This window comes from Anolis carolinensis, chromosome 2, assembly GCF_035594765.1.
Source record: "Anolis carolinensis isolate JA03-04 chromosome 2, rAnoCar3.1.pri, whole genome shotgun sequence".
Classification (NCBI taxonomy): Eukaryota; Metazoa; Chordata; class Lepidosauria; order Squamata; family Dactyloidae; genus Anolis; species Anolis carolinensis.
Window position 1 is genome coordinate 78,476,037 of NC_085842.1, and position 20,608 is coordinate 78,496,644.

General features: G+C 41.9%; 1 protein-coding gene across 1 annotated transcript in view; it reads right to left on the reverse strand.

Annotated features, from left to right (window-relative positions):
- stab1 (stabilin 1) overlaps positions 1 to 20,608 on the reverse strand; it is a 135,753-nt gene that overhangs the window by 59,144 nt on the left and 56,001 nt on the right. The window contains exons 21-31 of the mRNA XM_008105146.3: positions 18,806 to 18,892; positions 16,903 to 17,014; positions 7,598 to 7,787; positions 6,604 to 6,697; positions 5,466 to 5,624; positions 4,604 to 4,699; positions 4,025 to 4,120; positions 2,763 to 2,810; positions 2,011 to 2,141; positions 1,069 to 1,180; positions 523 to 600 (exon numbers count right to left, since the gene is read on the reverse strand). Of these exons, the coding sequence (XP_008103353.1) occupies positions 523 to 600; positions 1,069 to 1,180; positions 2,011 to 2,141; positions 2,763 to 2,810; positions 4,025 to 4,120; positions 4,604 to 4,699; positions 5,466 to 5,624; positions 6,604 to 6,697; positions 7,598 to 7,787; positions 16,903 to 17,014; positions 18,806 to 18,892 (1,203 nt within the window). The remainder of the gene's footprint in view (positions 1 to 522; positions 601 to 1,068; positions 1,181 to 2,010; positions 2,142 to 2,762; positions 2,811 to 4,024; positions 4,121 to 4,603; positions 4,700 to 5,465; positions 5,625 to 6,603; positions 6,698 to 7,597; positions 7,788 to 16,902; positions 17,015 to 18,805; positions 18,893 to 20,608) is intronic.

Consider the following 20,608-nt stretch of genomic DNA (forward strand, 5'->3'; position numbering starts at 1 on the left):
GAAGGGTTAACAATCCTGTGGTGTTTGTTTTGCTGTGAGTGCCCCTGTTCAGAAGATTTCACCTCATTTTCTGTCTCTGTGACAATTGGATTTTGAAAAATTTGGCTTGCTGTGGAAACAAGAATGGGTAATAAAGCTTCAGTGGAAACACCTTTTCCCAATGGTAACTCTTTCAGGAGTGAAGTTCCCTCACTGGTGTAGATTTCATCTCACTTTCTGCTGTCTTGCCCCCATTTCTAACTGAGAGTTTAAAGATGTCTTTGGTCTATGCTCAATGTCAAGATCATGTTTGGGCTGCAATATTTCTTTTCAGACCCCACACATCTTTAAACCACTACATCTGAAAGGAACATGCATTTAGGCCCCCTTCTACACTGCCATATAATCCAGATTATCAAGTCAGATAATCCATATTATTTGCTTTGAACTGGAGTATATGAGTTCACACTGCCATATAATCCAGTTCAAAGCAGATTTTATGTGGCAGTGTAGAAGGGGCCTCAGACATTCTAATCTATGTACCTTATCAATGATATAAATAGTGCTGTTGATAGCAGGGATGTCACCCAATATAATGCTTGCATTCTGGATTGTAATAGCCTGGAAAGCAAACAGAAAAAAACTTGATGATTTCAAATTAGCTTTGCAAGAATTAAAGTGTCCTCATTGAAGTGTACATAAATATCTCCTGGCAGACATGCATCTTTAAGTTACACATCATAGAACCTAGAACTATCTGGCTCTTCTATTTTATAATGCATTTATAATGCTATTTTATAATGCCAAGACAGCTTTTTCTCTATTATATTCAGTTACTCTGAAACTTTCTGTTGCCTTTGCAGAAAAATACCCCATACTCCAAGCTTAAAATGCCAATATTCTGTGAATTCATGTATAGGTTGACTAGATTTGCATATATTTTAACCATTTCTCCAGTTCATAAGAAAAACATTAGATATATTTGTATCATGTAACCTTAATGTGAAATTATTTTAAAGCCTTGTTAGTGGTGGTGCACAACAACAGCAATAGTCATATTATCATCAGTATAAAATGAAGATCTTTTACCCCACTGCTATTGTTTATCATCCATTTGGCACGTGGATTGAGGGTAGCTATCTCTTTGCCCACATAATTCTGGAGTTCCTCGGTAGTTAAAGAACCCTGAAGGAAGTGGGACCTATAATAAAGTAATGACATGCTGTTAAATGCTTCTGCAGTTACATTTCTATCATTTTTCTTTCCATCTACTCTACACCTGAAGTTCTCAGTTCTACAGTGACTCTCTCAATGAATACATCTGCTCCTCCACCAAGAAGTGAGAGATAGTGATCCTTCAGGCAGGCTGAATTCTGGCTTTGTTTATACTGGGAGCAATACCACATTCTGCAGCAATATTTCCTGCCACATACATCTCTGGATAGCCTTCTTATCCACATATGTGTTTGGATATTGAGAACCAATGTGTTTTGGAGTTTGAGCACTGGACTGCAACTCTGGAGACCAAGATTCAAATCCCCACTTGGCTATGAAAACCTACTCATTCATCTTGGGCAAGTCACACTCTCTCAGCCTCAGGCAAAGACAACACCCTATCACCACCCCGACACAAACAAATCTTGCTAAGAATATGGCATGATATGTTCATCATAAAGTTGCCATAAGTTAGAAACAAACTCAAGGCACACAACAACAGCAACCTGGTCCAATAATAGGCACATAAATTGTGGTTTCCAACTACAAAAAAAAGCCAATTTAATGATAGTATGTAGGCAATAAATTTGTATGTTACAAGTTTACATGAGTCTACATGCATGTTCATGCCAGAGGGAACTGGGTCAGACACTGGTCCATTCAGTTCAGTGTTGTCTACATGCCTATTGGCCACAACTCTCTAGGCTTTCAGTTCAGCCTGGAGATGCCAGGAAGCTTCAGCATGCAAAGTTTCCCTATCCAGTCTAATCTCTAATAACTGGAATGGGCGAGAGCAACTCTGTAAACCAATGATACCTGACTAGAGATGATAGTGTGTCGGGTTTCAGCCAGAAATCCTTTTCAGCTACACTCAGATTTTGAATGGCTTCTTTCTGTGGCACTAGAACAGTGACATTGCCTCCTTCTGGGATGCTGAAGAGAGATTTCTTAAAAAAAAAAAAGACAACACAATTATGCATTATTTTTTGTAAAGTATCTTTCACAACTTAAATGAAAAGATAAATGATGAATTATCATTGCATTCATCACCAATGTGAGATTGATATTTCCTGGAGGCCCACCTCAAATACACGTTTTACTAACATAATGGACCATGAACCAGTTTCAACATAATCATTATGTGTAGCCATGAAACTGAAGTATCATCTTGTAAAATTGAAAACACTATCTGCCCAAACTTCACCAGATGGGGTTAAAACAGTATTCTTGACATACCTATTTCCTCAATACCAATACACAGACCAAAGGAGAACTAGTACTGCCATTCAAGGTAGTGGCTACTTCAAGATTACACTGAATGAATTCCTCAACAGTTCATGTACATGGCTAACCCTACAATTTGGCTCTGTGTGACACAAGTATCTCAGGCCGCAAATGTTAGGGCATTGCGAGAGATGTTCAAGAAGAGATCTGTGTACAAAGAAACCTGTTCATACCATTAAGACCCTTACTTTTCCTAATTTTAATCTGTGTCATAATTTTCCTGGCACAAAAACAAAAGAAAAGATAGAAGCAAGAACAAGGAATATAAACACAACAACTCTCACCTTAATCCACTCAAAGAACATAGAAAAGTGGTAGTTCCTTGCTAATTCCTGGAAAAAGACGACAACAGATTTGTAAAGAATTACAGAAGCACTAAGTGGTTTTAAACAGAAATATACAGGAAATAGGTAGAAGTTCAGATGGAACATTTGCAATTGTCAAAAAAGTGTAATTTTCCCAAGCTCTGTTGCTGATAGACCTATTTGAGAAAGTGGTGTTGAATACTTCCAAAAAAGAAAACAGTTGATGCTAATGGCTGTCATTATGGACTTGGAGCAAGTGAATCTCCTAAGGACAGCTATAGAATTACCATAGAGGGTTTTCAAGATGATCATGCTTTCCATAATAAAAATTTATGGGGAAAAAAAAGATTTTCATGCTTTCTACTCTAAAGCAGACTGCAAAATCATTCATCTAAGCCTGCCAATTAAAAACATTTCTATTCTGGTAATATTACTTGCGGTAAATAAATCTCCCAACATTGCGAATACATATAGTAAAATTTTGCAGTGGTCTGAATGGTGTAGGTTGGGCCAGCGGCAGATGGATGGAGAGTATTTGTATGAACTTATTGAAAAAAAAACATAAACAAATTCCTGTGCATCTTGCACATATTTTGTTTGGAGTACAGAAGAAAAATAAAAAAAACTTTATTTTTGTATCCTGCACCATCTCCCCAAAGGGACTCGGGGTGGCTCACATGGAGGCCAAGCCCAGTAATACACAATAAAATACAATAACATAGATACAATCAAAACGTGTAAACATAAAAAAGAAAGAACAATACAACATTTAAAATGAAGAACAATTTAACCAACATAAACTTAACAGTATTTCAGTGGAAGACCCCAGGGGCCATCCAGCCTTTGAAATAATAATAATAATAGTAATAATAATGATGATAGTAGGAACAACTCCAGGGAGCATCCAGTCCAGCCTGTTTCTGCCATGCAGGAAAAGCACAGTTAAAATGGCAGTGGGTAGGCCTTGCAGGTCATGGCGTTAGTGCGAAGGCTGTGCCGGTGGCAGCTGGGCTCCACAGGCCATATGCTTCCTAAGTAGGGGGAGCAGAGCAGGGGGTGAAGGGCCCCCACAGAGCCCTGACTGTGCTTCACGGAGCCCTAAGGGCTCCACGGAGCACAGTTTGAGAACTGCTGCTCTAAATGCAAAGCATGTGCTCTCTGTAACTGAACTATAGTCCTTCCTGTCTGTGAAATCAGCTTGCTTTGCCCTTTTGTAATACAACAAAAGCCAGCCTTTTTACCTTCATTACATCTCCGTAACAGAGAACACCATCTCCCATGTATCCTTCAGAGCACCGGCAAGCCTTCTCTCCAGTACTGAGAGTCTGACACACAGCCTGTTGGGTTTTAAAAGAAATAGAACAACAACAGCTTTAAAACATCAGCAGGGCACAGCCCCATGTTGTCCACATGGGATGTTTGTATCTAACAAATTTAATGAAACACTGTCTTTTCGTACTAATAACTGTTGGATGTAAATAAACAATTTTCTAGTATCCTGTGCTGAAGTTGCTGACACTTTCTCTCTGTATACCTTAAAGTCACCTGTAATTTGTAGTAAGTCCATGTATATAGGATTTTCTTAATGAAAGAACATTTAGAGATGGTTTTGCAAGTTCCTTCCTCTGAACAGCACATTGGCAGTCTCTCATCCAAGTACTAACCTTGTTTAGCCTCCATCATTGTACAGGTTGTGTGCATAAGTTAAATTGCCTCAATAGAGTTGTACTGTTAAATCTAATGGACCAGGAGCCAGAAGACCCATAGGTAACACCTGGATTTCGCAAAGCACCACATCCTTGACACCTCCATTTTCTTACCAATTCGTGGCAGCCACCATTATTCGTTGAGCAAGGCTCAACGGGGTCACAGCTGTAACCATCCCCTTCATAACCTCTCTTGCACATACAACTGCTCTGAAAGTAGAAACAATAGGGATCATAGTTATTATTTTACAGTAAATTTCATTCTCTAAATCTCATGCGTATTTAATGCATATTTTTGGAAAGTCTTTGCAATGTCTTCTTGAAATCTGAAAGCAAAAACAAATGGTTGGTACTCAGCATTTGGATCTTGCAATGCTAAATTTAAAAAGGAGAGATAAAACTGACATGGTTTACAAAATGCGACTTCTTTGTTCAAAGAACAGTGTCACCATGGGTGCATCTACAGTGTAGACAGAATTAATGGAGTTTGACACCATTTTAACTGCTCTGGTTCAATACTATGGAAACATGGGAACTGTAGTTTGGTGAGGCACCGGCACCCGTTTCATTTCTTTGATTTCATTCCTCTTGACTTGAACAAATATTATGGGGATGACTTTACCTTTTTCCTAAGTTCCAGCTTCTTCTCTCTTATACACATGTAGCAGTAACATCCTAAGCTTATCTCCCTATCTCTAGACACTATGAAATATACATAACTACAAGATTATGAGATTTAAATTCTGATTCTTATTTGTATGCATAGAGATTGAAAACTATATGCGATGATAGTAGGATTCATGTATGAAAATGGAGATTGTGGAGGTGAGGGGTGAGGATCTTTTCGTCATTTTAAATATGTGATGCCCTGTCACATGAGTACTGTGTGAAGGAGGTTCATAGCAAAGACTTTTCATTTTTGCATGGTGCCAGGTTTCCACAGATTTTCCAAAATAAGAAATATGATTAACCATACCTGTCCAGGTCCAATGTAGTTACAGTCAGCATTAATGTGGCAGCCTCCTCTGGTTTCCAGAACACAGTTATCTATGGCAACACAGCCCTTTCCATCCCCAGTCCAACCTCTGTTACACTGGCAAGTTGCTGTGCCAGGTCCTGTACTGGTACACACGGCCTGGCAAGAAATACAAGAAGAATAAAATAAGCAAGGTGGACAATTACTTTTCTCAACAGAGAAACAAGAAAGAAAATGTCACTTCATTGTAAAATATTACAGGTTGTGTATCCCTTATACAGCATGCTTGGCACCAGAATTGTTTTGGATTCAGATTTTTTTTCAGATTTTGAAATGTTTTTATATGTACATAAAGAGATATCTTGGAGATGGGAGGTAAGTGTAAATATGAAATTCATTTATGCTTCCTATACATTTCATAAACATACCTTGAAAGTAATTTTATACAAGACATTTTAGATAAGTTTGTGCACGAAACAAAGTTTGTGTACATCAGAAAACAAAGGCAGCACTGCCTCTGGATTTGGGAGTATTTCGGATTTTTGAATTTTGGAAAATGGATGTTCAACCTGTAGATTTCATTCAGAATTACTTGGGTATACAATTTTTACTCAGCAGAGCCAGACTGTTGTTGTTATTGTTGATTCTATTATTTTTACATTTGATTTAAAAATAAAAACCACATTCTCATAATCAACAGCAATACACATTGTTTTCTGAACAAAAATGTTGTTTTCTGTGCATAAGTTCACAAGATTTTCTGTACAAGAAGTACAGTATCATATACTACACAGAAAATATTTCTGTACAGAAATATCTTTTAAACTCTGCATCATACATGGATTGACACTGAAGTGACTGCCCCAGTCAGAATGACCAAGAAATGTGCTGACATTAAGGAGAACTACAATTCTCTCAATTTAACCCATTTTCTAAATCAGAAGGTGCTTTTTGTTTAGAGATACTTTTTTTTAGCAGTAAGGCGCTCAAAGTAACTATGGTCAGAACTCTAAGGACACCTCAGCATGCTCATTGCAAGACTCATAGCTGAGGAAAATCAAGTCGCACAACAAACAGGTTCATGTCTGAACATGCCAAATGTGTGATCTAGCTTGACTACCATGCTTTAGCCACACACATTTTCTGAACATCCTCCCCGTTCTGGCTTGCTGCAGGCATCAATGGGCTTGCAGGAAATCCCATCCCCTTCATATCCATCGACACAGATGCACCTTGGAGAGGAGAAGAAAGAACAATTAGATCGTAAAATGTGGGTGGGGGTGGGTGAGTTAATTGCATAACACAATTCCCCCTTTCCCACTAAAAACTAATACATTTTTCATTCAGTTTAGAAACTACTTCTCAATGCTGGAAACTGACTGTTCACAGGGATGTGGACAAAAAACCAACAGTGTCCTCTTAAGACAGGCTCTATATATGTGTCTAGATGTGCAGCTACACAACAGAATTAACTCAGTTTGACATCACTTTCACTTCAGTGTAATGGATTCATGTAACTTACTAGTTTTACAGGGTCTTTAGCTTTATTTTGTCAAAGAATGCTGCTATGTAACAAAACTACAGATCTTACTATTATAAAGCAGTAAACCATGGAAGTTAAAGTGATGTCAAACTGCATTAATTCTACAAAGTAGATACAACTCCAGTTTCCAACATCAACCAGTTTACATGCCGATGTGTTGCTTTGCCATATTTCTCCCCTTCTCTGTTTGTCGCAAAAGTGTTTTTCCAAAGACAGAAGAAATACCTGTTTGACTACATCTTCACATTACAGACATTCCAGAATCTCATTTCTATGAACAGAAATCCAGATCTGGTCAGCTAGGCCCTCAAAACAGAGCAGGTTCTATCAATAGGCAAAGGTATGTGGCTGCTTCAAATAGGTGTGGGATCTTCTTAAAAGGAAGCAAATGGTTAGTTATTTAATCTGCTTTTTTATTTCTGGGTTGTGGGGCAGAGAGGTGCTTATGACATTTTTTGTCTTATGTGGCTTGACTTGGCCTAATGGAAGGAGGTCTCTGTGTGTGATATCTGTCATTCTGGCTCAAACAACAAAATGTTTTTGGCAGCCATGTCACAGGAAGGCTTTTAAAGTCAGGCAGACATCTTACCTTGCACTGGCAGTGCCCTCCAAGGTGCAGACTGCATTCAGGTGGCAGGACAAGGAGGCACCAGAAGAGCCGCAGGTCTGATTGCTTCTATCGCAGAGCTGCCCTGTGTATCCAGCCTTACATGTTCCAACCTGGCACACTCCCTGGCTTCCTGGTCTGTTGTCACAGATCCCATGGACACAGCTGCAATCTGCCAAACCATTAGAGAATAAACATTTAGCCAAAGTATGATGAAAGATTGGCTTTTATCCTTCCTTCACACAATTTCTTCAACAATTATAATGAGATAGGCATAGGTCAATTATAATCTCTCAAGGACTGCATAAAGGATTCAAGATCAGTGGAGATGGATACTTAAAGGATTTGAAAGGTAGCCCAGGTTACCTTCAGCAACATTGTGGAATGACCGGTCAGATGAGCTCCATCAGATGCTGCCCTACTTGAAATCAGTATTAAAAACCAGTCTCTTCTGGAAAACCTATCCAGATTATATTTAAATTATATTTTATAGCATTTCCTGATGGATTTTAACAGGTAATGGTTTTATATACTCTTTTCACTGGTGTGATGTGACTTGTATTTCCTGCCTTAACCCACAGGAGAGGCAAGCAGAAAACAAACAAAAAAGCAACTTGGCAAATTCAGGTGGTTGGCCTGAGAGATTTCCTGTTCCGTCCCCCAGGACGATGGTTTGCCTTACCTATTGGTCGTTTGTTTGGTTTCCCTCCTTTACATTTTGTTTCAGCCTCTGGCTGCAAAGCCCAGGAAAAGTGGCTTGGAGTCTGCAAGAGCTGGCTGCAGTTTTCTTTGCAATGATTGGTCAAAGAGTACAACATCTTAGGACCGCCCTTTTTTACCAGGGTCTAGTCTCCATTTTGGAGCCTCATTTTGGCTATAGTCTTCCAACGTGCTGCAGCTGTGCAAGCTAACTGGGACAAATCATCCTCAAAACCAGGCCAATCTAAGCCTATCCAAATTAGATAAGTATTGAATTATACTGATCTGGAATAGGAAATCTAGTTAGAGGAGCAGGGTTATTCCGTCGCTTCTAGAACTAATCTTTGCTGTAAAGATAGGGAAGGAAAGAGTTTCTCCTTCTAAAATAGACAGCGTGATTAGGGTATAGTGGTTTTACAATCACCTTTGCCTTCTGGAACCAGGGATAATTCTGTAACTAAAACCTATAGAAATTTGTTTCATTTTCTGTAACTTTAAGATCTGTGCCAGGTTTACAACCTTGTATGAATAAACATCCTTTTTTTTGAAGTCTTCCAGACTCAGTCGTTCAATATTTTTAGGACAGCTTATAGGGATTTGCAGTTCGCCCGGATAAAGGACGGCACGTTTCAGCTTTATAGTTTTTTTTATTGTCTGGCGGACGGCACAGTTTTGAGGTCGATCAGCGGTTTTTCCGCTTGAGCTAGCCTGCACGGCCATAGAGACTTTGATTTTGTTGGTCTGTTGCAGTGAAGCTTGCTGCCAGGCCGAAAGGCAAGTGAGAGAGTGGGGCTCCATTCCTTCAGCCTCTGCAGTATCCTGCTCTTCAGCTCGCGTGTGTGCGAGTAGCCCCGCGGCTGCTTCTGCAATTGCACGGCTGTGCAAAACCCAGCAATCTACCCTGAGCTCCTTCGGCGGCAGTCATCGAGCCGCGGAGCTCCAGCAGTAGTCTTTGGGCTCACACGGAGGTGGTGAGTCCAGAAGCACCAGGCCAGGACCCAGATAAGCCTGGCAACTCCGAAAGAAAGTTCTGGCTGAGTCTTCACAGTGGCTAGGATCTCGGCCGGGACAGTCGCCTGGCGGTGGTGACCTGCCTCATCGTCCAGCAGTGGTGACCTGCCTCATCGTCCTGCGGTGGTGACCTGCCTCATCGTCCTGCGGTGGTGACCCGTTTCATCGACCTGCGGCGGTGACCTGTCTCATCGTCCTGCGGTGGTGACCTCCCTTCACACTTCTCTCCTCCTTTCCAAAGCCAGCCTCGGTGCTCCTTCGGCGGCAGGCCTCGAGCCGCAGAGCACGAGGTGCTTGAAAATTTGGCGAAGTCGCCATTTTGGCAGTTTACGTCACTCGGGCAAGGGAGGTATCAAGTGGCAAGTTGCTGTCAGTTGGCATTTTGCAGCTTGCCCACCAAAGTCTGGCGCCAAAGGTCACAATCTTTGTAAAGTATAGTTACTTAGTGATATATATTGCTATGGTTAAGTGCTGTGCATTGTATTATATATTGCATTTGCTTTTATTGTAAATTTACTTGCAGGTATATTGCATTTGCCTTTGTTGTAAATTTACTTGCTACTAAGAATATATAATGTCTATGCAATTTCAAGATGATACAAATGGTATATCTCCTTCTGAGGCTGAAATTAGGAATGAAAGGCCCCAAAGGATAAAGCACCCTTCAGCCAAGATGCTAGCCCATCTAATAGATGAAAAGGAGCTCCTCCATGTGAGGTTAGGTTCGGCATGGGAGCGCATTGTAACATTAATGGGCAGAATAGAAAGCTTGGGTATTACAAGGGTGCCATCCATATTACAGACAGACCTTGAAGAGACCTTCGGTCTTTGGAGGGGTTTGGTGTCTAAGATAGTCCAGGTCCTCGAGCGCATTAACGCCAAGGATTCAGAGTTAGAAATAGTGAGTGTTTTAGCTGACACTAATGAGAAAGAAAATAGGGTGAGGGCAATCCTAGCTTCCTTATGCAGCCATGAGACCAATCTTTTAAAATCACCTGCTGTGGCACTTAGTCTTAAGTCCAACCGCTCTAGCCAGGTATCTAAACTAAGGGAGCGTGCATCGTCTAAACACAGCCACTCTAGCAAGTCTTCTGCTGCTGGGAGTGCCATCTCTTCCCTAGCTGCCTTGCACATTAAGGAGGCTGCACGTCTGGAGCTGCAGAGTAAAGTGGCGGGGGCGGAGGCTGATGCTAAGGCAGCTGATCTCACCCTTCCCTTTAAAGAAGAAGAGCAACGACTGCAAATAGAACAGGCCCATAGACAAAGCGAAATGCAAATAGAACAGGCTCGTATAGAGATGCTTAGAATAAAGATGGATGCCGCAGCCAAAAGGGTAAGGGCTGAGACTTTGGCCAAAGCCCTAATTGAGCCACTCACAGAAGAAAATGTAAGCCAGTTACCAATACAGGATCCTTCTGCCAAAGTGTTTGCGCACCTTGGCAGCATGAACAGCCAGTTTTCGGATGAGGAACAGGAAGACTTCTCTCCTTACCCAGAGCAGGGCCCCAAAGTCACTTTTGAGTTTCCTGCAGAGCAGAGCGTCATAGCGGGGAGCTCACCCTTGCTCGAGCTACCTGTGCCTCCTGCTAAAACCCTAGGTCAGTCAATCAGGGCCTCAAGGCCGAGTGCTAGTTGGCCCCTACAGACAGCTGCACAGGGAGCCATCGATTCGTCAGTGGTCGATGTCATCCCTCCAAGAGGCCAAAGGTTGACGCAAGGTGCACGGTGGGAGTCCACTCCACAACAGCAAACTCCTCAATTGTTCCCTTCGACGCCAGAGTCCCAGCTTGTCTCCATCATCAGAAGCCCCAGAAGAGATCTTAAGGACAAGGGTGTCGAAAAGTTTTCGGACAAGCCTGAGGAATTTCTTCTCTGGAAGGCCACCTTCCAGAGAGCAATCAGAGACTTAAAGTTATTGCCTGAGGAAGAACTGACTCTTCTGGCTGCATGGTTGGGCCCAGCCTCATCCTCACAAGTTAAGAAGATCTACGCAGCCCACGTAGCCGATCCCGACAAAGCCCTGGAAAAGGCCTGGGCCAGGTTGCAGCAGAGGTATGGGGCCAGCACAGAGATTGAAGCATCTCTTATGGACAAGCTCCAAAGGTTCCCAGCTTTAAAACTCAAAGACTTCAAACTCTTGTGGGACCTCAGCGATCTCCTTACGGAATTAGAGTTGGCCAAGGAGAATCCAGAACTGCCCGGTTTGAGGTGCCTCGATCAGCACCTGTCCCAGAGGCAGATCTTGACCAAGCTGCCCTTCACTTTGCAAGAACGCTGGGGACAGGAGGTCTTCAACTACAAGGAGGCCCACTCCCAGGCATACCCTCCATTTTCTCATTTGGTCCAGTTCATCACCAGGGTGGCCAGAGAAAGGAATGATCCACAGACGGGCCTCCCCACCTTATACCAAGGGACCCAGCCAGAGAAGGCACCTAAAGTGGAGAAAAAACCATCCAGAGAGGCCAAAAGTTAGTGTTAAGGCTGTTGAAACTCAGCACAGGGCCAACGAATCCAAGTCAGAGGTGAAGGAGGTGCTCTGCCCCATTCACCAAAAGCCTCACAGTTTGGCCAACTGCCGGGAATTTGGCAAGAAGCCTTATAAAGAAAGACAACAGATTGTTCAGAAGCTGGGCATATGTTTTAGGTGCTGTGGAGCAACTCTTCACTTTGCATCCAACTGCAAAGAGGACGTCAAATGCGCAAGGTGTAACAGCCTTAAGCATTGCACCGCGATGCACAACTCTGACGCTGTCTCCCACGCCAAAGGGGACACGTTTTCCAAAAAAGGGTCATCTACTGAAGCCACCAACACGCAGGCCGCGTCACGGATGCAGGAGGATGCTCCATCGGTCGCCTGCACTAAACTATGCTCTGACGCGCACCAGCTCAGAGTCTGCCATCCCATCTGCCTAGCAGATGTATATCCAGCCAGAAGACCTTGGCTTAAAAAGAGACTTTACGTGGCTTTGGATTCACAAAGCGACGCCTCCCTGGCGACTCCAGAGTTTTTCCAACTGTTTGACATAAAAACCCAGACGGTCGACTACACCATGTCCACCTGTGTAGGGAAGAAGAAGTTGCAGGGTCGCATAGCATCCAGCTTTGTTGTCTCCTCTTGTGACCAGAAGAGACTGTTCGAGTTACCAGACCTCATTGAGTGTTCCTCTATTCCCCGGAACAAAAGGCAGATTGTCACCAGAGAAGTCGTGGAAGCCCATCCTCACTTGCGAAGGCTGAAGAACGCCTTACCTGCTTTCCGACCAGATGTGGACATTGCCCTTCTGCTTGGTGCGGACTGTCCGAACTTGTTCTATGTGAACGACCAAGTTAAGGGACCTCCAGGGGCGCCCATTGCTCAGCTGCTACCACTAGGCTGGACAGTTACAGACCCAGTGTGCATAAATAGGATGCACCCTCCATCGTCAGTGGGCACTCGTCAAGCGCACGTGCTTCAAGGCAGTCGCCCCACACTAATGCATAGCTGTTTGAGTCATATCTCGGTCTATTGTCAGGGGATAACACCAGAGTATTCTTCCATCTTTGAAGTCTCCGAAAGGGATGAAACTACAGCGCTTTCCAAAGATGAACAGAGGTTTTTAGAGATCATGAACTCTCAAGTTTCCCGGAGTCCAGAGGTGAAAGTTTGCAAGATGACCACAGAAATCAAGATGGGCCAAAGATCTTGCCTGGAACCACACCGTTTTGAACGTTTTTCGGAGTGGCACAGCCTTCTTAGAGCAGTTGCTAGGCTTATACATCGTTTAGCTTGCAAAGATAGTGAGCCTTTACAGGTCCAGGATATGATAAAGGCTAAGAGCGTCATATTCAAGTCAGTGCAGAGATCTGTTTTCAAGCAGGAAATAGCTAGGCTAGAGCAAGGGCTCAACATCCCTAATCAAAGTCTTCTAAATGAGTTAAACCCATTTCTAGACAAGGAGGGTATTTTGAGAGTTGGAGGAAGGTTAGCCAAGGCTAAACTCAAGGTGTGCATAAAAAACCCCATCATCATACCCCCTAATAGTCACACTGCATTGCTGCTCGTTCGGCATCACCATGAAAGGATCCATCATCAGGGTAGAACTCTAACTGAGGCAGCCCTTAGAAATGAAGGTCTGTGGGTAGTTAATGCCAAAAGGTTGGTCAACAGTTGTATTTTCAAATGTGTTAAATGCAGGCGCCTTAGGCGAAACTGTCAAAGTCAGTTAATGGCAGAACTACCTCAGGATAGGACTTTGACAGACCCACGCTTTTCCCATGTGGGAATCGATGTGTTTGGTCCTTGGGAAATTGTTACCAGAAAAACCAGGGGTGGTGTTGTAAATAACAAGAGGTGGGCAGTTTTGTTTATTTGTTTAGTAATACGAGCTGTCCATATAGAAGTCATAGAAGGAATGGACACTTCATCATTTTTAAACGCATTGAAAAGGTTCATAGCCCTCAGAGGGCCAATTAAGTCAATTCGGTCGGACTGTGGCACCAATTTTGTAGGTGTGACCAAAGAACTCAATTGTGTGTCTAGGTTTGGGAGAGACCCAAAGGTTCAGAACTTTACGAATACTGAACAAATTATGTGGACTTTCAATGTTCCCCACGCCTCCCATATGGGTGGTGTTTGGGAGAGGATGATTGGTATTAGTCGCAAAACCCTTAATGCCATGTTTTTGAGTCATAGGTCATTGACGCATGATGTTTTGGTGACACTTATGGCGGAAGTTACCGCAATTATCAACAACCGGCCGCTGGTTCCCCTTACCAGTGACCCTGAGAACTTACAACCACTGACTCCTGCACTTATTTTGACACAAAAGGTGCCAGGATGGAAGGACATCATGTTGCCAGTTCCGGACGGAACTCACCGTGCCCTGTGGAAACAGGTGCAGTCCTTGGCCAACCACTTTTGGAAAAGGTGGAAAGCTGAGTACTTAAGCCAGCTTCAAGCTAGAAGAATCTGGCAAAGCCCACAGGACAACATTGAGGTTAACAACGTTGTGTTGTTAAAGGACAAAGACTTGCCCCGCCATGCGTGGCCCATGGGCATTGTATTAAAGACCTTTCCTTGCCCGGACGGTAAGGTCAGGAAAGTTCAATTAAAGACTTGCAACAGAGACAAAGTGTCCATTTTGGACAGACCAATTAGTGACCTCGTGTTGCTTATTGGAGATGTTTAAAGTTCTAGTGTTTGTATTGTCATATGTGCAAAGGTGTTTGTATTTTGGGGTGGTAAATTCCCACATCCTGGGAATTTAAGCGGGGAGTGTTCCGTCCCCCAGGACGATGGTTTGCCTTACCTATTGGTCGTTTGTTTGGTTTCCCTCCTTTACATTTTGTTTCAGCCTCTGGCTGCAAAGCCCAGGAAAAGTGGCTTGGAGTCTGCAAGAGTGGTTTTACAATCACCTTTGCCTTCTGGAACCAGGGATAATTCTGTAACTAAAACCTATAGAAATTTGTTTCATTTTCTGTAACTTTAAGATCTGTGCCAGGTTTACAACCTTGTATGAATAAACATCCTTTTTTTTGAAGTCTTCCAGACTCAGTCGTTCAATATTTTTAGGACAGCTTATAGGGATTTGCAGTTCGCCCGGATAAAGGACGGCACGTTTCAGCTTTATAGTTTTTTTAATTGTCTGGCGGACGGCACATTTCCTTTCCTGCACTTTAGCAAAGAGCTGGCTACTAATGGTTCTGGAAGCCCTCTTAGCTTCCCCATTTCCACCTATGATGAAATATGGTAAAGTAAAGGACAATGAATGTTGCAAATTGGGAGTGAACTGAAACTGACCAAGGAAAGAAAGCACAGGCTGAGACACAGAGCGTTATGAAAATTTGATGGGGAAGCAGGAATCATTGATGAAGTCATCAGGCACAGTCTTCTCTGTGTCTTCTCCCCATTTCTCTATGCCACTGAAATGGAGTCCTACAAAGAAATGGAGCCCAGAGTGCCTTTTGAGGAGACGGGTGTTATCCAACTCCTAATGGCACAAAGTGAGGGAATGTGGGGGAAAGCTGGACCTGAAGGAGGTAAGGACGTGGGACGGCAGAAGAGGAACTTTGACAGGAGGGAACAGAGTAAGACGGTTCCCTCCACTGTCCCTCACTGTCCTTCTCTTTCACCCTGCCCTTCTGATGATGTCCCGAGACATCTACTGTGATGTTAGCTTTGTGAAGCCAGGCTCATTTTGTTTATTTATAAGTAAAAAAAATATTTAAAAATACCAAGATGTCTCACAAAGATAACAAAACCTTGGATGAAGAGCTGAGACAGTGGAAATGTTACCACTCAGAGAACTGGTGTGTGCATAAGAACAAAGAATTCTGTCCGATCACTTTGGTTAGTTCAGATACATACTTCATTACTAGCAAGATTGAGTTACACTAAAGGCACTACAGAACCAAGGCCAAACAACGTACAGAAACATACCACAACCAGTGTAATTTTCAACTCAAAACAAAAACCTTTTACAGCTATCCAATTGGGACATATGTGGCCAAGCAATATGGCAGTATAATCCAGATGATTAAAAGTTATTAATGATGAAGAACAAACAAACTACTAGAGACCACTGCAATTTGCTTTTGCCTACTAATAGGAAGGGCAAGTTTCTCCCCTCCCAACCTATTTCTGATAATTGAGTGCTCACTACTTTTGCAGTATGTAAAAACTGGAATATGTTGAGGACAAAGGGAAAGGAAGTTAGAGAAGGAGAAGAAACAGGGACATTTTAAAAGCACCTGAAAAAGTGGGATGATGGAGGATTAATTGGGACTGTCCCTGCCAAACTGGGAAATTGCAGGTATGAGCCATTCCCATCCCAATAAACCCCAGTGAACATCCTGGGTTGATGGAGTCAGTCCAAAGTGTGAAAATACTTCAATACTGAAAAGATTTCTCAGACTGTAATTCTGATAATTTGCCACACAGTGCCACTGCTCCCTGAACCAAATCTTCCCTAGTTCTAGCCTTGGCATTTAGATGTGTGCACAAATGGTATGCGGATGCAAAAATACAGTGGTGCAGTCACTGTGGGTGGTTTCAAAACTAGTCCTGACAATTTGCATTTGGGTTGTTGAAGCAGAAAGAAAATAAGTGCTGGATCAGACCAAAAGTCTGTCTTGCCTAGCATCCACTTTCCACAATGGCCAACCAGTTGCCTATGGGAAGCCCACCAGCATGAGTGCAATAGCACTTTACTTCTTTGATCCCTAGTGACAGATATAATATGTGTTTGAATATTCTGGTGTGGACTTTATACTTTTTTAATATAAACAGGGTATCAGTAATTAGAAAATAAATCAAATATAAAACTGCTTATATAATACTGTGTTTATACAAAAACTCCATCTGAAATATTGCGTACATGTTTGCTAACAATACCTAAAAGAAAAATGATAATCCAGATCTGGAAAAGGCAGAGAAAAAGGGTAACTAAAACAATGAAGAGATTAGAGAAACTCTCCCATGAGGAACAGTTACATTTGAGGATATTTAGTTTAGGGGGAAAAAATCAAACAAGAGGATTCATAATACATGATGCTAGGACCTAGGGTCATCCGCTGTAGCTGCAGATTCAGTTACAGACCTTCGTCACAGTTCTCCCCATGTTTGTTTGGGTTTGTGCAGATGTGGCAGGCAACTCCTTTGAAGGCTTTAGAGCAGAGACACTGACCAGTCCCTCGAATCCCATCAGAACACTAAAGACGAAAGAGAATTGAGTGCAAGAAATTGAACATTATGCCATAAGACAAAAGTCATTATGTTTCAATAAAGAACAATAAAGAATGCTATACGGGGTAGGCAGACAATAGTCCTGAAGTATTTATGGCAGAATTAAGCAGCTAAAGTCTTTTTGATGTTGGAGGGTTGTTGTATGTCTTTCGGGCTGTTTTTGATGTTGTTGAAATCCAATTCCCACTAGCCCCAGAAGCATGGCCAATTGGTGGGGATGATGGGTGATATCATCCAATTTCATAAAGAAGACACTATATCCCCACATCTGATCTACAGTTATGACTTCATCTTTTCCTGTTCCATGGTTGCTTTTGCAGCTACCTAGAATCATGCTGAATTCACTTCAGTGTTGAGTAATGACTACAAAACCCATTAAGTCACACAGTGCACCATTAGGTCAATTAAAAAGCCAGCTCAAAGAAGAAAAGAAGAACCTTCTGGACAGTATTTATTTTATTTATTTACAGTATTTATATTCTGCCCTTCTCACCCTGAAGGGGACTCAGGGCGGATCACATTATGTACATATAGGGCAAACATTCAATGCCCATAAACACATCGAACTGAGACAGAGACAGACAGACAGACAGACGCAGAGGCAATTTAACCTTCTCCTGAGGGGATGTTCGATTCTGGCCACAGGGGGGAGCAGCTGCTTCATCATCTACTCTGATGGCACTTCCTCACTTCCTCATTCCAACAATGTAAATTAGTTAAACTTGCCTCCCCACATTTTTATAAGTGGTACCTTATTTCCTACTTGATAGATGCAACTAACTTTCGGGTTGCTAGGTCAGCAACGAGCAGGGGCTATATTTTATTTTTAATTGACGGATGCTCACCCCACCACGGGCTGGCCTCGAACTCATGACCTCATGGTCAGAGTGATTTATTGCAGCAGCTGTTTACCAGCCTGCGCCACAGCCTGGCCCTAAGTACAATAAGAGATCATTTTAATACTGGCCAGTAATCCCATGATCTGGCTCTTCCGATGTGCTTTCGGAGAGTAACTATTATACACTTCTTTTGTTACTCCCCCAACATCTACCCTCTAGATTGTTTTTATCTTATGTCCCTGGTCTCCGTGATTGTATTCTTATCCTTTTCTCACCCCAAGTTTTAATTAAGTGTCTCATGCGGCCCGCCCTGATATATATATATATATATATATATATATATATATATATATATATTGTGTTGCATTGTATATGATTATTTATTGTATCGTTTAATTGTATTATGATATGTTGTTTTATATTTTGCTATATTGTACTGTTCTGGGCATGGCCCCATGTAAGCCGCCCCGAGTCCCCGTTGGGGAGATGGTGGCGGGGTATAAATAAAGTTTTATTATTATTATTATTATTATTATTATTATTATTATTATTATTAATCAATTTAGGTGGGAAACGTGCATTACAGTTAGCCCTCCATATTCACATATTCAGCATCCATTGGTTTAACTAACCACATCTCGAAATATTAGAAAAAGAAATTCCAAAGAATAAATCTCAATTTTGCCATTTTATATGGGGCACAACATTTTACTATGCCATTATATATAATAGGACTTGAGAATCCACAGTGTTTGGTGTTCAGATACATGGACCAAAGTTCACTAAAAGCATGGTTCAAACAGACATCCCTTTGCAAAATTCATAAGGGTGGGATCTTTAGTCAGGTGTCTGTTTTCAGTTTTAAAGGAATGTTCTCAATTTTCCCCCTAAATGCCAAAGAGGTTCATTGCCACTTACCGTTCCTCTGCCATAACACGGATTGGTAAATCCACCAGGACATGGATTGCAGGAGAGACCAAAGAAGCCTTTACAGCAACCAGGTGTCTAAAAAAACATGAATGGCACTATCATTCCTTGCACTTAAACAAGGGATCAAATCCCCATACCTCCTGGCAGCTTCAGTGTTTCATCAAAGTGGCATCACTAGGGGGATGCCAACAGCAGTGTGTGAAACCACTATAGGGGTGATTCCAAAATGACTGTCTATAAAATAAGTTACAGCACACATTTATTATTTTAATAGAAATATCCTTGCAGTTAGATATATCCCAAAAACATTTTACATATGTCCAGTGTACATGTACTGTAAGACTAACTCTATGGTATTTTAGTTACAGTATCATAGGATGGCCTGGTATGGAAGGAGGTCCATAGAAGTAAACCATGTATGACAATGTATGACACCAACCCTAGTGATAATACTACTTTTTCCTTTGTTTTCTTAACATCAGAAAGCTATCATGAAGCTACTTTGGCAATTTTTTAACCCATATACTTCCTTTATTTTTTGGGAAATAGTATCTGGGACAAGAAAAATTCATCATGGCATCTTCTAGGCATCACAGTCTTCATGCCCTACCCATATGGAGCCAGAGAAAGCTTGGAAAGGTTACTTGCTTGGACTATAAAGACTTGTGGTCACTAGACATGATGGCTGAGGATTCTGGAAATTTTAGTCCAAACAAAACTTTTTGAAGTGCTGGATGAAGAAGGATTTGTAAATGACTGACATCTCAAGATAACGGACTCTCCCTCCATGAGAGAGAATGAGAGAAGGCTCTCTTGGTTTTTGCCCTTGTTTACTGTCTCATAAAGAGGCCTGTGTCCCTCAATAAATGGCTGTATAAATGATGAAAGGAAATCTTTGTCTTGATCACATCACGGAGCCCAACAAGAAAGAAAACATTGTGCCTGGTGGACAGTAGGCTCTGATGCATTTTGCATCTGTGGACTGGCAGCAGATACTGTAAACATCACTGGCAAGGCAGCTTTCTCAGCCTCTCTGACAATGTTTCCTAAAAGGAATAGAAGTCTTCCTGGACTGTGACAACATCTATTTATTGTTCTTTATTAATTTAATATTATTTGGGTATTAAATATACAGTAGAGTCTCACTTATCCAACATAAACGGGCCGGCAGAACGTTGGATAAGCGAAAATGTTGGATAATAAGGAGAGATTAAGGAGAAGCCTATTAAACATCAAATTAAGTTATGATTTTACAAATTAAGCACCAAAACATCATGTTATACAACAAATCTGACAGAAAAAGTAGTTCAATATGCAGTAATGCTACATAGTAATTACTTTATTTTTGAATTTCGCACCAAAATATCATGATATATTGAAAACCTTGACTACAAAAATGCGTTGGATAATCCAGAATGTTGGATAAGCGAGTGTTGGATAAGTGAGACTCTACTGTATTCCCAAGTATACATGGACATTTGTTTCAAGGATCCTATATGTCAACTGTGTAGTCCTACAGAAGCTGTTGGGCTATAATTCCGCTTTCTTCATCACCATCAGCTATGCTTATCAGATGAGATCTGTGGTCTAAAATCAGCAAGAGGGCCATGTCCTTCCAGTCCCTGCTATGTACTGAGAGTAAATCATTCTTGAAGTGTGGCGCATTAAGGTGAGAACTATGGGGGTTTTTTCATGTAAGGAGCAACTTGAGTCGCTTCTGGTGTGAGAGAATTGGCTGTCTGCAAGGACGTTGCCGAGGGGACGCCCAGATGTTTTTGATGTTTTTACCAT